Below are 15,263 nucleotides of genomic sequence, written 5' to 3'. Positions count from 1 at the left end.
TATATATTTTGTGGTACTGGGGGTGGAACCCAGGGGCTCTTCTACCTCCGGACTATATTCCCAGACCTATTTTATACTTTATTTGGAAGCAGGGTCTCACTAAGTTGCTGTGAGAGCCTCACCAAGTAGCTGAGGCTGGCTTTGAACCTGTGTGATCCTCCTGTCTCAGCCTCCAAAGTACAGGGGATTACAAGCATGCGCCACCACGCCCGGCCCAAAATATTCTAATATGTGTTTTAATATGTGTTCCATTAAATTCCAGTTAAAGGAAAAGGATATACACCTTTATAAACTTCAAGGCCATTGGTATTCTCTCTGTAGACAAATATTCTTACCGTGAGGGATACAGGTCACTATTCCCATATTAGTTTTCCTTTTTGGTTGCTCTTACCAGCATTTTCAGTCAGATGTGCCATTACCTTAAATACAGTATGACTTCAGTTCGGTGCATTGTTTCTTCATCGTTTTTCCTTTTCCTCATCTTTATTCTGCACTGCTTTTCTGTATCTGTGACTTCCCGGAATTGTGTTATTTTCCTGAACACACTTGTACATTTCCCTTCCTTTTTATTTCTTTTGTTATCACTGTTCTCTAGGTTGATGAAAAACTTCTAGCTAGTATATTACTTCCACCGTTCTACACATACTGCCATTCAGCTAATCTTTAAAGATAGCTTTTGTTTTGTTCATCTTCTGCTTGAAATGCCTCACTATCGTCCTTAAGAAAATACCCTATCGATTAATTTTAATCCATAAACTTTATCTCCTTAAAACAAATTCTCTACCAGAAGTAGGCCAGTTTTCTTTCTGTACTCTTATATAATAATAAAAAATAAAGGACTAGAAGAGAAGAAACTCAGAGGCCATACTTATTTATTATGAAAAGTTCAGGGATCACATCTAGCCCCTAAGCAGAGATGAGCAGTATGAATTCTCGTGTGTCCATCACCCAACTTTAGTAACTAGCAACCTTTGGCCAATCTTGTTTTCTCTGTCTCTGTAACTCATGATTCTCCTCCTCCAAGATTATTTTAAAGCAAATTCCAGACATTTTACTCAGAATTATTTCACTATGCATCTTTAGAGGTTATTTTTATTTTCCTAATCAATGTCAGATCATCTCTATAGTTTAATCAGTTGGTTATTTCATTTGTTTAAATGTGTTTGACATTCTGAAAGCACCCCATTCTGTTTGTGGACAGTTTTGTACTGACCCAAATCTGCTTCCTATCACTTTCTCTCAGAAATCCAAGCTGCTATATGAAACTAATGAGTAAGTTTATATAATACAATAGACATCCAGATATTTTAAGAAGTTGCTATATTTTGGTATCTGTCAGGGCATGTATGGCACAATTTGAGCACATGGTAGACGTGCAGTAACTTTTTAAATTAGGGATACTTGAGGTTTGACTTAGGTCTTACTCTGTTAGAGCATTATTTAGTTACAACCTGAAGTTTCTTTCCTGGGAACATTCTTAACCTCTAAGCTACAACCCAGCTCTTTTTATTTTTTATTTTTTGAAAAGGGTCTCCCTAAGTTGCCGAGGCTGGCCTAGAACCTGCAATCCTCCTGTCTTAGCTTCCCAAGTATTGGTATTACAGGTGTACACCACTGTGCTCAGACCTATCTTTATATTTTTAAAAGCAGTTGCTTTAAAAGATTTGGAGAGAGCTGGGCATAGTGGCGCACGCTTGTAATCCCAGCGTTCGGGAGGCTGAGACCTGAGGATCGTGGTTCACGGACAGCCTCAGCTACTTAGTGAGGCCCTCTGCAACTCACTGAGACCCGGTTTCAAAATAAAGAATAAAAAATAAGGCAGGAGGTGTAGCTCAGAGGTCGAATGCCCCTGGGTTCCACCCCCAGACCCGCATAAATAAATAAATAAATAAATAAATAAGATTTGAAGACTTTATTTATTTATTTATTTATTTATTTATTTATTTATTATGGTACTAGGGATTAAACCCAGGGGCATTCTACTTCCAAGCTATACCCCTAGCCTTATTTTTTAATTCTTTATTTTGAAACAGGGTCTCGTTAAGTTGCATAGGGCCATATTAACTAGCTGAGCCTGGCTGCAAACATGTGATCCTCTTGTCTCAGCCTCCCAAGTACTGAGATTACAAGTGTGTGCCACCATGACTGGATTGGAGACTGATTTTAAGATCAATCTCAAAGTGGTCAAGATAGTCTATGTTTGTTTAAGAGTAAAATAGAGGGTCCAGAAATAGACCTGTAAGTATATGTCATGTAATTTTTAGTAAAGAGGCCAAGATAATTCAATGGAGGAAAGAATAATCTTTCCAGAAATGATGCTAGAACAACTGGACATCTTTATCAGTAAAAATGAACATTGGCTCTTACCCCGTTAAGCTACTAGAAAAAGAGGCTGGATGCTTATAGGTGCACACCTATAATCCCAGGAACCCCAGTACCACCAAAATCAACCATATTATTTTATAGAAACTGTACTTCTTTAAAGTTCATTTAAAAACAGATCTCCTGAAGTGTGGATTTCTCAGTAGTTACATAGATAATATTGGATCTTTAGAGAGAGTGTTCATGGCTTATTACTTCGTATCACTTAGGATTGGATTTAGGAAGAAAAGTACCAAACTGTTTTTTCCTTTCTCAGTAGAAATGGCTCATCCTCCCACACATCAGTAGCACAGGGATTCCTTTTAAAAGGAAAGGTTGGTATGCTTTGTCTGAGCTTCTTTGGGAAATCTATTTTGCAATGGAATGTGCTAGTATGGCTATTACAATTTAAATACTATGTTTCTTGACGGGAACAGACAGCACATTCCTCCTTAACTGACTCATCTCTTATGGTTGCAGATTCTCATAAACACAAAGATAAATACAAAGATCGAGAACACCGGCATAAAGAGCACAAGAAGGACAAAGAGAAGGACCGGGAAAAGTCCAAGCATAGCAACAGGTAAGGGTTAAATCAGCAAGCCCCTCATCATTCAGTAGTTGGTTTGGCCATTGCATTGGTTTGTCATTAATCTGAGCTAAGTTAGTAACGGGTAGCAGAGAAAGTATTTGATGCTAGAATTTATAAGGGAATGGCTTTGACAATTGAGGCCTTATTTGCGATGCCATTATTCAGATGCAGGTGTACAAAGCAGATATGGCGGATTTTTTTTCAATATGTGCCTCAATCGCATAGTTTTTAATTCAGATATGGATTCATTGTACCACATGATGCTTATTCAATCAAGTATCAGTGAGTTTGCATTGATGGAAGGTAACTGGATTTGGAGACCTGGGTTTTTTTCCCTCATTCTGGGGTGTGTGTGTGTGTGTGTGTGTGTGTGTGTGTGTGTGTGTTGCTGGATATTGAACTCAGGGGCATTCTCCCTCCAAGTTATACTCCCAGGCCTTTTTTTTCCCCCTTTGGAAACAATCTCACTAAGTGGCTGAGGCTGCCTTTGAACCTGTGATCCCTCTCTCTCAGCCTACCAAGTACTGTGTGCATCACCATGCCCAGCCTTTCTGTATTTTTAAAGGGTGTGCATTAAAGATTCTTACATAGGCTTTTGTTGTCTGCAAGCCCCAGAAATCATATGCAAAAGATTGAATATGTGAGATTTTCCTAGATGGAACTTTCCCAGCTTCTATCAGGTTATCGGAGGGTTTCATCTCCCATGAAAACCTCTAACTATCCATGTAAATAAGCCTCATTAGTGCTGTTTTCTGTAACCACGCTGCAGGAAGATATATTTTTCTTGTTCATTTTGGTATGGAAGACAGTTGGTTAAACCTGATCACTGAAAATAAGACTGGAGCTGAGCTGGGCATGGTGTCACATGACTGTGATCCCAGTACTTAGAAGGCTGAGACTGGAATATCTCAAGTTTAAGACCAAGCTCAGGAAATTAGTGAGATACTCAGCAATCCAGCAAAATCCTGTTTCAAAATTAAAAAAAAAAAAAAAAAAAAAAAGCAAAAATGTGGTATAGGTCAGAGATAGAATACCCCTGGGCTCAATCCCCAGTACCATTAAGGGGGGGTGGGGGGGAGGCTGAGTTCCTTGGACCTCCTTTTTGATTTTAAAATAGTTGATGAGAAAGCCATATGGGGTTAAAGCAAATAAATAAATAAATTGCTTAGTCCATTCTTTTTAATGGATAAGTTCTTTATGAATCACTAAATTAACCAGACTAGTTTTTCTAGAGGGCACATTTCTTCACCAAATCTTTGACCATTCATTCTGTAGCTTCCCCCCCCCCACACACACACACACATTCAGTCTGTCTTGCCACTTGATCATCTAGTTTCCATTTTCATTAGTCTAGTAATTTGATCTCAGAAGTCGATTCCTATCAGATCACATGTATTTTCTTCTCCAGTTTATAGTTGTCCAGCCCATATTAATATCTGCCAAAGTAGATTTAAGAGCAAATGATATTGCTAAGGATAAAATAATTTTATAATAATAAAAAGAGACCAGTAAATCACTAGGATGTAGTATTTATAAATGTTTATATACTAATATCAAAGCCTCAAATTACTTCCCAAGAAAAGTCACTTGTATATCCAAATTATATGTTCAAGTACAAGCCCTGCTCCCATGTATGCATGTCATAGGCACTTAGTTTTTAAAATGTCACGTCATCTCAGGTGCTGCCTTTCTTTCTCTTAGGTCCCTAAAAGTTTCAGCACTAAAAGTATTAAATCATATAAAATTCTGACCATATAAAAGCCCTATCTCTGCTTCCTGTTTAGCATATTATATCACAGGAAGAGTTTATACCAAAGTCAAGTAAAAATAATTTCATAAACTGTCTCTTGATATTGCTTCTTTCTGGTAGCATTAATTGTTTGTACTTCGGGTACTTCGGGGCCCCCAGGGTTTGAGCCAGGAGCATTCTGTCTCTGAACTACCTCCTGCCCCCTCTTTTGAGACAGGGTCTTGCTAATTGCTGAGAGTCTTGCTTATTACCAGGGCTGGTCTGGAACCTGTGATTCCTTCTGTCTCAGCATTCCAAGTGCCAGGTGTGTGCCACCACTCCCAGCTACATATTTTTGTATTTATGTAGAAAAGGACCGCTCTGAAATTCTGAGGAATTGCTGAGCTTGTAGGATATCACCAAATACCTCTCTTAAAACGTTGCATTCTTAGCCATAATTTTTGTTGTTGTTTTTGTGGTGCTGGGGTTTGAACCCATGGATAATCTACCCTAAAACTATACCCCCAGCCCTATTTTTATTTTTTATTTGGTTGTTGTATTTTTTTATTTGTTTGTTTTGCCTTTAGGTACTGCTGATTTAACCCAGGGACATTCTACCTCTAAGCTATATATACCCTTAGCCCTTTTATTTTTATTTTGAAATAGGGACTCACTTGAATCTATGATCTTATCTCAGCTTCCCAAGTACTGGGGTTACAGGTGTGTGCCACAACACCCAAATCTTATTTTTTATTTGGAAACTGTTTTTTGCTAAGTTGCTGAGAGCCTAAGTTGCTGAGGCTGGCTTTGAACCTGCCATCCTTCTCTCTCAGCTTTCCAAATACTGAGATCACAGGCATGTACCACCACTCCTAGCTTCATAAGTAATCCTTAATAATAGACCTCTTATTAACATTATTTTTCAAAACATTTGGGGAAGGGGGCTTGATTTTTAGGAAATAAGGGACTATCACATGAAAAACTGTATTCAATGCCAGGTGTGGTGACGCACGCTTGTAATCCCCGCAATTGGGAGGTGGAGACAGGAGGATCGTGCAGGTTCGAAGCCAGCCTTGCTGGCTTAAGAGACCCTGTTTCCAATTTTAAAAAAAGTATAAAATAGATCTGGGAGTGTAGCCTGGAGGCAGAAAGGCTTCCAGGAACCCCAGTACCACCAAAAGAAAAGAAAAGAAAAACCGTATTCTTCCTGCTCATCCTTAACCGTGCACATCTCTTGCCAATTTTAAACCTGGCACTTGGACTGGAATGACAAATTTGTGGAAAGCCAGGGAAGACAGAAAGCTATTGCTGTGAAGTAGTACTGTGGAGTACTTTTCCAGCCATATTGGCAGTGGTAATCTGTACAGTCAGTATGAGAAACATCTGAGAATAAGTATGTACTTGGCTTCTGCTTTCTCTTTAATTCCATATTCTACCTGAGGTAGCATTAAGAAAATGTTTGACTTTAGGAAAGTGCACTTGACTCAGATATCTAATTCTCAAACTGGGGGAGTTCTTTTCTTTCTTTTTAAAAATTATGCAGTTTGGGTGTGGTGGTGCATGCTTGCAATCCCAGTTCTTAGGAGGCTGAGACAGAAGGATCACACAGGTTCAAAGCCAGCCTCAGTTACTTTAGCGAGGCTCTCAGCAACTTAGTGAGACCCTGTTTCCAAATAAAATATAAAATAGGTCTGGGAGTGTAGCCCGGAGATAGAAGGCCCCTGGGTTCCATCCCCAGTACCAAAAAAAAAAAGATAAAAAAATAAAAATTAAGAAAAATTATTCAAAAGTAATCATTTTACTTTTACAATACAGTAAAAGATGTGTATGTTCCTTTCTTTGTGAGCTTTTTGGTGAAGACGTTTACTCATCTGCGCATTTTTCTATATTAACTAGTCTGGGGGAAGTAGATAGTGAACATGGTGGGTAGAAAAGATTGGGTAGTTTTTAGATGAGAATTTAAGAACCACTCCAATTCTCATGAGAGTCAAAATATGTTAAAAACACACTAAAAGTCAGAAGTCCAATTTCTGTCATTTACAATTTATGTATCCCAGTCTAATCGTCTTAACCTCTTTGTCTCATTTTCCATTTTTGCTCGTGTTGTTAACGATACCTAGCTTGTCAAGATTTTAAATTTTTGTATATATTAGCTTGTTGGGAATTGTAATGTACCAAATAATTAAGGTAATAATGATGAGGTAACAATTACCACAAAATCTAATAGAATATCATGTAGATGACTTAGAGCCGTCAGTTTTTCTTTAGTGAATCTAATTCAGCAGTAGTCAATTATAATATCTAATTTGGGTCGTTTGTTTTCATTTTATTCTAGCTGTATTATAATGAACTATAATTACTATCTTTTTAAGGTTTTATGGTAGAGATAGCATTTGAGCTAGACATAAAGATGGTTAAGATCTTGACAAGGGAAGATAATGGATAGAGGGCATTCCAGATGGTAAGAAAAGCATAATAGGCTGGCATAGAGCTCTTGCTTAGCATGTTGAAGACCTTGAGTTCTACCCCTAGCATTGCAAAAAAAAAAAAAAACCAAAAGCATAAAAAAAACATGAAAGCATTTTAGTGTGTGCTTTGTTTATGAGGAATCTACTGAGATTGATGGCTGGATTATTAAACAGGATGGGATGGTAGAAATGGAGAAACAAAATTACTGAAAGCTCTTTATACAAGTTTGGACTTGATTCTAAGGGAGAAAGAAGCCATTTTAAATGGTTGAGTAAGAGCCGGGCATGGTGGCATGCACTTGTAATCCCAGCACTTGGGAGTCTGAGACAGGAAGATCGCATAGGTTCGAAGCCAGCCTCAGCTACTTAGTGAGACTCTATATCCAAATAAAGTATAAAATAGGTCTGGGTGTATAGCCTGGAGGTAGAAAAGCCCCTGGTTCCACCCCCAGGACCACCCCACCAAAAAAAAATTGGTTGAGAAGGGAGGATTTACAATACAGAAAAAGGTTTCTTTTTTGGGTATTTGGGTGGCTCTTTATTTGTAAGATAAGAATTTAGGGAAGAACTAGAGTTCAGAATATGCAGTGGATTTGGCATCTTAGCATCCCTTTATCCGCTTGGACCTATAATCAAAGGCCATTTGACTTGAAGTTTCAGTAATTACACATAGGAATTATTATCCAGGGCTTCACTTTCTGCAATTTCACTTTTCCTCAGTCAACTAAGTCTGCATGTATTAAGTGGAAAATTCTAGAAGTAAACATTTTATAAGTTTTAAATTGTGTGCCATTCTGAATACTATGATGAAATCCAATCCCAGTACTTGATTTATTCCTTTGTCCAGTATACCTACATTATATAAACTACCCACCAGTTGGTGACTTAGTAGCTGTCTTAGTTATCCTTAGATCAGCTGTCACCATATCTCAGGACTCCTGTTTATGTAACTCTTGTTTTACTTAATAATTACCCTAAACGTATACAGTAGTGATGCCGGCAATTGAGATAAACCAAAGAGAAGCTCAAAAGTGCTTCCTTTAATTAAAAAAAAAAAAAAGTGAAAGCACTCAATAAAGAAAGAGGGGAAAAGTCATGTGCTGACAGCTGTGGCAGAGCAAGCAAGCCCAGGATCCTTGTAATTTTTAGTAACCTATAATGATGATGGGCACCAAGAAACCTTCATTTCTTTTTTTTGTTGTTGTTGTTGGTACTGGGGGTGGAACCCAGAGGCTTTCTACCTCCGGGCTATACTCCCAGACCTTTTTTTTATATTTTATTTGGAAACAGGGTCTCACTAAGTTGCTGGAAGCCTCACTGAGTAGATGAGGCTGGCTTCGAACCCGTGCGACCCTCCTGTTTCAGCCTCCCAGGCGCGGGGATTACAAGCATGCGCCACCACGCCCGGCAAGAAACCTTCATTTCTTAGAGCTTTCGAAAACTGGTTGCTTTTCATAGGGACAATTTTGAAGTTACCTTGCATATTTTATTTAACAGATATTATTCAAGATTTATCTGTTCTCCTTAATAGGGCCATTAATTTATCTCCTATCACTTTGAGCACACTCAGCTCTTCTTTGGGGAGGAGGGGGGTTTACTGAAGATTGAACTCAGGGATAGTCTATCCATGAGCTTATACCCCAGCCCTTTTTATTTCTTATTTTGAGAAAGGATCTTGTTAAGTTGCTGAAGGCCTTCTCAAACTGGGCCCCTGCCTCACTTCCTAAGTAGTGGGATTCTAGACATAGGGCCTTGGACCATTAGTGGCTAAGTTCCATTCTCAGAAGGTGGGAAGGCTCCATTTACTCCTGATGGTGCTTCTCTTTGCTTTGTCTAGAAAGTAACAGTGGTCAAATGTACAACTACAGTCAGATAGCCTCTGTGTAAACCCTCGTATTTTTTCATTAGATATGTTTCCTGGGGCAGGTCGTTTAACCTTACTATGCCTTAGTTTCCACATCTGTAAAACAAAGATACAAATACTAATCTCACAGTTTTGTTATAATTTTTAGATACCCAGCACTTGATGCTGTTCAGCTACTAGCAATAGAAGATAGATTTAAATTGTTTCTCATAATTAATATTCTGGCTTCCCAGAATATCAGACTTAACTCCCTCCAAAAACAAAATAAATGCTTTTCCAGAGTAGAAGTGAAATACTTCCACCTCCTAGCTTTCTACCACCATTCTCCTATTTCTTAATCTTTCTCTTACTCTTAAGTACCTCAGAAGAGTCACATGTCTGCTTAGCTCTAATAGGAATCACAGACCAAGCCGGTCGTGGTGGCCTACACTTGTAATCCCAGTACTTGGGCGGCTGAGACAGGAGGATCGCAGGTTCGTGGCCAGCCTCAGCTAATTAGTGAGACCCTGCTTCCTTCAAAGTAAAGAATAAAAAAGAGGGCTGGAGGTGTAGCTCAGGGGTAGGATGCCCCTGGGTTCAGTTCCCAGTACTGCGGGGGAGGGGGGAGTCACAGACCAAAGGGCTCGCCATTATCACTTTAAAAAGTGTGGGGTAGCCAGGTGTGGTGGCGCACACTTGTAATCCCCACGCTTGGGAGGCGGAGACAGGATGATCATGATCGCGCAGGTTCGAAGCCAGCCACTCTGGCTTAAGAGACCCTGTTTCCAAATAAAAATATTAAAAAAAAAAATAGGTATGGGAGTGTATCCTGGAGGTAGAAGGGCTTCCAGGAACCACAGTACCATCAAAAAAAAAAAAAAGTGTGGGTTACCCAGGCGTGGCGGTGCACACTTGTAATCCCAGCATTTGGGAGGTTGAGACCTGAGGATCACGGTTCGCAGACAGCCTCAGGTACTTAGTGAGTTCCTCCGCAACTCGGTGAGACCCTGTTTCAAAATAAAAAATTGGGCAAGGGTTGTAGCTCGGAGGTCAAATGCCTCTGGGTTCCATCCCCAGACCTGCTAAATAAATAAATAAATAGATAGATAGGGTGGGTTACTTTCCTCCACATTGTTAGTAGTCGTAGTAAAATTTAGCTGATTGAAGCACAAAATATGTATGAACACTCTAGAAAAATGGCTCTGAATCTCCTCCATTTGATTTGTTTAACACTGGCTTTTATTTGGCCAATCGGGTGTGATAGAATTTTATTCCCAGATAGATAGACAGGATCCCTGAACCAAGGAGTCAGCCTCTATAAGTCCTGTATGCCTGTGGGAAAAATTTATACTTCATTCAAAAGTGTGACCATTACAGAGGTTCTAGAAATGATTCTGTATATTTTTACTTAAAACTTACTCAGACTCTAAATGTAATCTTAAAATGTTTTCAATTATTCAGTCTTCGAGTTTCGTCCTTTGGTTGATATTAAGCCTTCTACTTTTTATTTTTATTTTATTTAGCCCTATGGAAGTTTCTTCCATACTCAGACCAGCTGTTTTCCTAGCCTCCAGACTTCAGGATTGTAGTTTTCAGTTGTGTTTAAAAACAGTTTTGTGACTTTGCAGTATTGTGTGTCTTGTTTAGGGAGGTAGCAGGATTAGAATCAAGGCAAGATTACTAACTCTTAAAACAGTCACACAAGCTGGGCGTGGTGGCACATGCTTGTAATCCCAGCATTTGGGAGGCAGAGACTGGAGGATCACAGTTCGCGGACAGCCTCATCTACTTAGGCCCTCCGCAATTCCGTGAGACCCTGTTTCAAAATAAAGAATAAAAAATAGGGCAGGGGGTGTGACTCGGAGGTCAAATGCCCCTGGGTTCCATCCCCAGACCCACAAAACAACAACAACCAAAAAAAAAAAAAAAAACCAGTCACTCAACATAGGAACTTCTCTTCTTCACTGTGCAGAATTTCCATCACCTCACTATCAATGGAAAGATGTGATTCTTTAAGCCACCATGAAGTAAAACTAGTCTTAAGCCTTTTGGAAAAAGATAGAATGTAAGAAAATCCTGAGTGATGGATGAATCAGCCCAATTGACCCCATGGTGGCTTTATTTTCTGCCACTAGGCAAATTCTGCTTCTGACTTTAATGGCACAGCCTTAGACTAGACACGCTTCTATATCACAGGACTTTGTCCCATGGCGCCTTTGCTTCTTATTTCAGGTAGATGCCTAGGGAAGACTGACTCAGGAGCTTACTGTTTCCAGCAGTCCTGCCAGTGTGGATCTAATATGAAGGTTTGGGCTACTGGGCACTATGCTCTTGTTTCAGGAGGCAAGGACAGGAATAGTACCTGATAGAGATGGTAACATTGTATTCACAGACCTGTAGTAGGGCTCCATAAACTCAAATTTCTATCAGTCCTCAGTGGAAATGCCTTGTACTATAAACTGTCCTTAATCTTGAGTCATCTGAGCATAGAAAATAAAAATCCAAGTCTGCTTTCTTATATCTAAACAGCTGGGAGACAAAGTTCTTTTGGAAAAATCATGTTGATAGTTTTATCTCATTTTGGTCTTTGATGACTAAGAATGACCTACAACGGGGGCTGCTACTCATTCCTGCAATAGATTTCCCTCCACTCAGTAGGCAGGGGAAGTATCAGTTAACTTTTTTTACTTTACTGGAGTGGCCTGGGTACCACCTTATTACCTTGTCATTTGTTGATTCCCTTTTCCCTGATCTCTGGTGTGATAGTGAATTATAAAACTGAAAACTGGAGGAGTATGTATATATCTACCTAGAGGGATCCACTGTGATTGCCATAATGTTTGCCATTGTGTTATGGCAAAATGTTTTGAGTTTAGTATTCTATTATAAAAGCGCTATAAATTTTTTTTAAGCATCAACTTAAGAAGAAGTCATTTATGTAAGTTTTTACCTAAGAGCATAAATCTGGAAACAACTGTATTCATAATGATAGATGAATATATCCCACCCCTCCTAAGCCAGTTTTCCAGCGAAACAGACTGATGTAAGAATGCTTTCATCGAGAAAGAGCAGGGAGCTTACAGGATGTAGCTCAGTGGCCCTTGCAGGTGTGGCACTCTGGGTTTCCTCCCAGTTCCAAAAAGACAAACACAAAAAACAAATTAAGAAACAAACAAACAAACAAAAAAAACACTCCCAGAGAAAGAGAAAAAAGGATGGAAGTAGAAGAATATAAAGAAAGATGGGAGCCTGGAGCATTCCTGAACTGAAATCCCTGAATCAGCCATTTATATTTTCCTAAGAAGCAATCACAAAGGTTAATCCTGTTAGGTATCCAGTATCTTTATTCCAGAAAGTTTCTACTGATGGCTAAGGGATAATATGTCCCTAGTATTATCAACTCTTAGACTCATGGCACACTTCTCTCTAATATCAGTCTACCTTAAGTGATAGATACCAATTTAGTGGAAATGTGATTGTATCAGTGTAGTAGAGGGTGTCTGAATGTGGAAATGCCAAGTATAAATCCCAACTTTGTTTCTCTCTCACATTGTATCTTTAGTAAGTGTTTAAACCACTATCTCCTCTGTATGTAAATCAGTTGTAAAAGCCAACCTCACAGGAGTATTTTAAGAATCTAGTGAAATAATGGATGTGAAAATACCAAGTTTGGTGCTTGCTTAGAGAGTTTTTTTTCGTTGTGCTTAGGAGGGGTGGGATATATTCATCTATCATTATCAATATAGTTGTTTGCAGATTTTTGCTCTTAGGTAAAAACTTACATGAATGACTTCTTAAGTTGATGTTTAAAAAAATTTATAGCGCTTTTATAATGGAATAGTAAACTCAAACATTTTGCTTGTAATATCAAAACCTTGTACCCATGCTTATATATGTTAACTCCTAGCAGGGCATTATAGCACACCCTCATAATCCTGCTACTTGGGAGACTGAGACAGGAGGATTGTAGGTTCAAGGACAGCCTCACAAAGTAGTGAGACTTTCATCAAACTCGTGAGACCCTGTTTCCAAATAAGAATAAAATAGGACTGGGAGGGGGGTATAGCTCAGAGATAGAATGCCTCTGGGTTCCCAGTGCTACAAAAAAATGAAAATAAACAGAACAGTATAAATAAATAAATAAAAACATTTATGAGAACACATTGAATAGAGTGGTGCCGTTGCTGGTGCCATGAACAAACAGCATGATAGAAACCTTTTCACTATTTGCCTCCTGAGTTCTCTGCCTTCATCTGTTGGAAAGAGAAGTTTGCTTATTCAAACTTGTTTAAATGTGTGGCACATAAAAATAATAGCCTACTGAGAGTAGTAATAGAAGGAGGAGGGTAAAACAAGAGAAAGTGGGCATTGGCTTTTCCATCTGTGTCAGTATTGGATCTTTCTTAAACATAGAACCCTATTGCAACTAGCCCCCCTGACACATTCTTTTAGAACAAATCCCTTTTAGCAAACTTGATGGGATGAACACAGCCATTGCCACTGGAGTCTGTTTCTCCTGTGCTGAAGGTACTAGGTATGAGACGGGAAATGCAGTACATGGTGGGAAAGGCATGAACTGACGCACTCAATAGACTGACAGTCCCCATCAGCTGGGTTGACCCCCAGGTCAGAGCACTTGATTTGAGCACCCTTCTGTTTGCTTGTGGAGTGCGTTGGTTAGTCAGACCATTGAGCAAGGCTCTTTACTCTCTGCTAAGTGTACTGAAGAAGGAGCCATCCGTACCTGTCACCTTAAAATGTAGTCTGTGGTTTTTGTTTCTTGCCTCTTAAGTCTTTATCCACATGCATTTTCTTAGTTGCAGTCATTTCATGTACTCTTTAGTTTGTCATCAATTCTTTCTGTCTTAGTACTCACAAGGGATAGTATGATCATTAACATGAATTGATGTATCAGTCCCCTCTTGGTAATCAATTAATTTGGACTTCGTTTCCTGGGAGTGTTTTTCTCTTGTTATTCTGGAATGCACCAAAACTAACATCTTTCTATGTTCATTATTTCCCTAAGAGAAACTTCCAGAAGGAGGATCCCAGCATTAAAAGGCATGGCCATTTTAATGGCTTTTGCCTTGGAATGTTGTATTTTGCTTTCTAAAGGAACAATGCAGCTGGGTGTAGTGGCACACGCTTGTAATCCCAGCATTCGGGAGGCTGACACAGGAGGATCACGGTTCAGGGACAGCCTCAGCTACTTAGTGAGGCCCTTTGCAAATCAGTGAGACCCTGTTTCCAAATAAAGTATAAAAAAATAGGGCTGGGGGTGTAGAGGTAGAATGCCCCTGGGTTCCATCCCTAGTACCTAAAAAAAAAAAAGAAAGTCTAAAGGAACAATGCTTTTTACAGTGCTTCCTAGTATGACCATGAACCCCTTTAAAAGCAGGGCTTTTTTTTTTTTTTAATACTTAGCATAGAATTTGCCTCTGTCCCTTCTGATTCAGAGGAAAGACCCAAATAGGACTTATAAGTTCCATCTAGAAGTGACTAGCTTTTCCAAGTTAAAGCTAGAGGGAAACATTGATTATGTTAGGCTGCTCTATCCACAGAGCCACCAAATGCATTTTTGGTGAGTTGGGAGCCTTCATTATAATTTTTTTGCTGGTAGAACTGAGCTTGCTGTATGTTCTTAGTCTGTTTTTTAAAAAATATCTTGTTAAACTTAGAATGACTACATTTGTCTGTTTAGTTACTTTGCCCAATTGCAAAAATAAAAATATTAACAGATAATCTGATGTAGCTAAGAGCTCCTACTTGAACTTTTTATCAGGACTGTTTCTTTAAAGCATTGTAAGTTTCCATGGTTCATGTTATCTTAGCATATCTTGTGAGTTGATCTTGTGAAATGAACCCTTGTGGTCCTTACTCTGGGCTAACCCTTTGTGTCTTATTTTTCAGTGAACATAAAGACTCTGAAAAGAAACACAAAGACAAGGAGAAAACTAAACACAAAGATGGAAGTTCAGAAAAGCATAAAGACAAACACAAAGACAGAGACAAGGAAAAACGAAAGGAGGAAAAGGTACAGAACTTTCCAGTGGGGGGAAAAGGGAAATCAGCTGTACTTTCATTTTGCTTACCTTTAAAAGCAGGCAATGAAAATACTTTCACTGTGTAGCAAGGTCCCTTGGGTTTGGAGGGGGAAAGTCTCTTATCAAAATACTTTTTTTGTGTGTGTGTGGTACTGGGGGTAGAACCCAAGAGGCTTTCTACCTCCGGGCTATACTCCCAGCCCGGAGTATATATTTTATTTTGAAA

General features: G+C 39.1%; 1 protein-coding gene across 4 annotated transcripts in view; it reads left to right on the top strand.

Moving 5' to 3' along the window:
• TOP1 (DNA topoisomerase I) overlaps nucleotides 1–15,263 on the top strand; it is a gene marked incomplete at both ends in the record, with an annotated part of 100,062 nt that overhangs the window by 29,447 nt on the left and 55,352 nt on the right. For 2 of the 4 annotated variants that reach the window (XM_080716145.1, XM_080716144.1), the window contains 2 exons: nucleotides 2,842–2,944; nucleotides 14,904–15,027. In XM_080716145.1, coding sequence (XP_080572271.1) covers nucleotides 2,842–2,944; nucleotides 14,904–15,027 — 227 coding nt within the window. The remainder of the gene's footprint in view (nucleotides 1–2,841; nucleotides 2,945–14,903; nucleotides 15,028–15,263) is intronic. The other 2 variants (XM_080716147.1, XM_080716146.1) reach the window with 1 other exon arrangement.

The sequence above is a fragment of the Muscardinus avellanarius genome (genome assembly GCF_963383645.1).
Source record: "Muscardinus avellanarius genome assembly, chromosome: 19".
Lineage (NCBI taxonomy): Eukaryota > Metazoa > Chordata > Mammalia > Rodentia > Gliridae > Muscardinus > Muscardinus avellanarius.
This window is presented reverse-complemented; position numbering and strand designations above follow the sequence as displayed.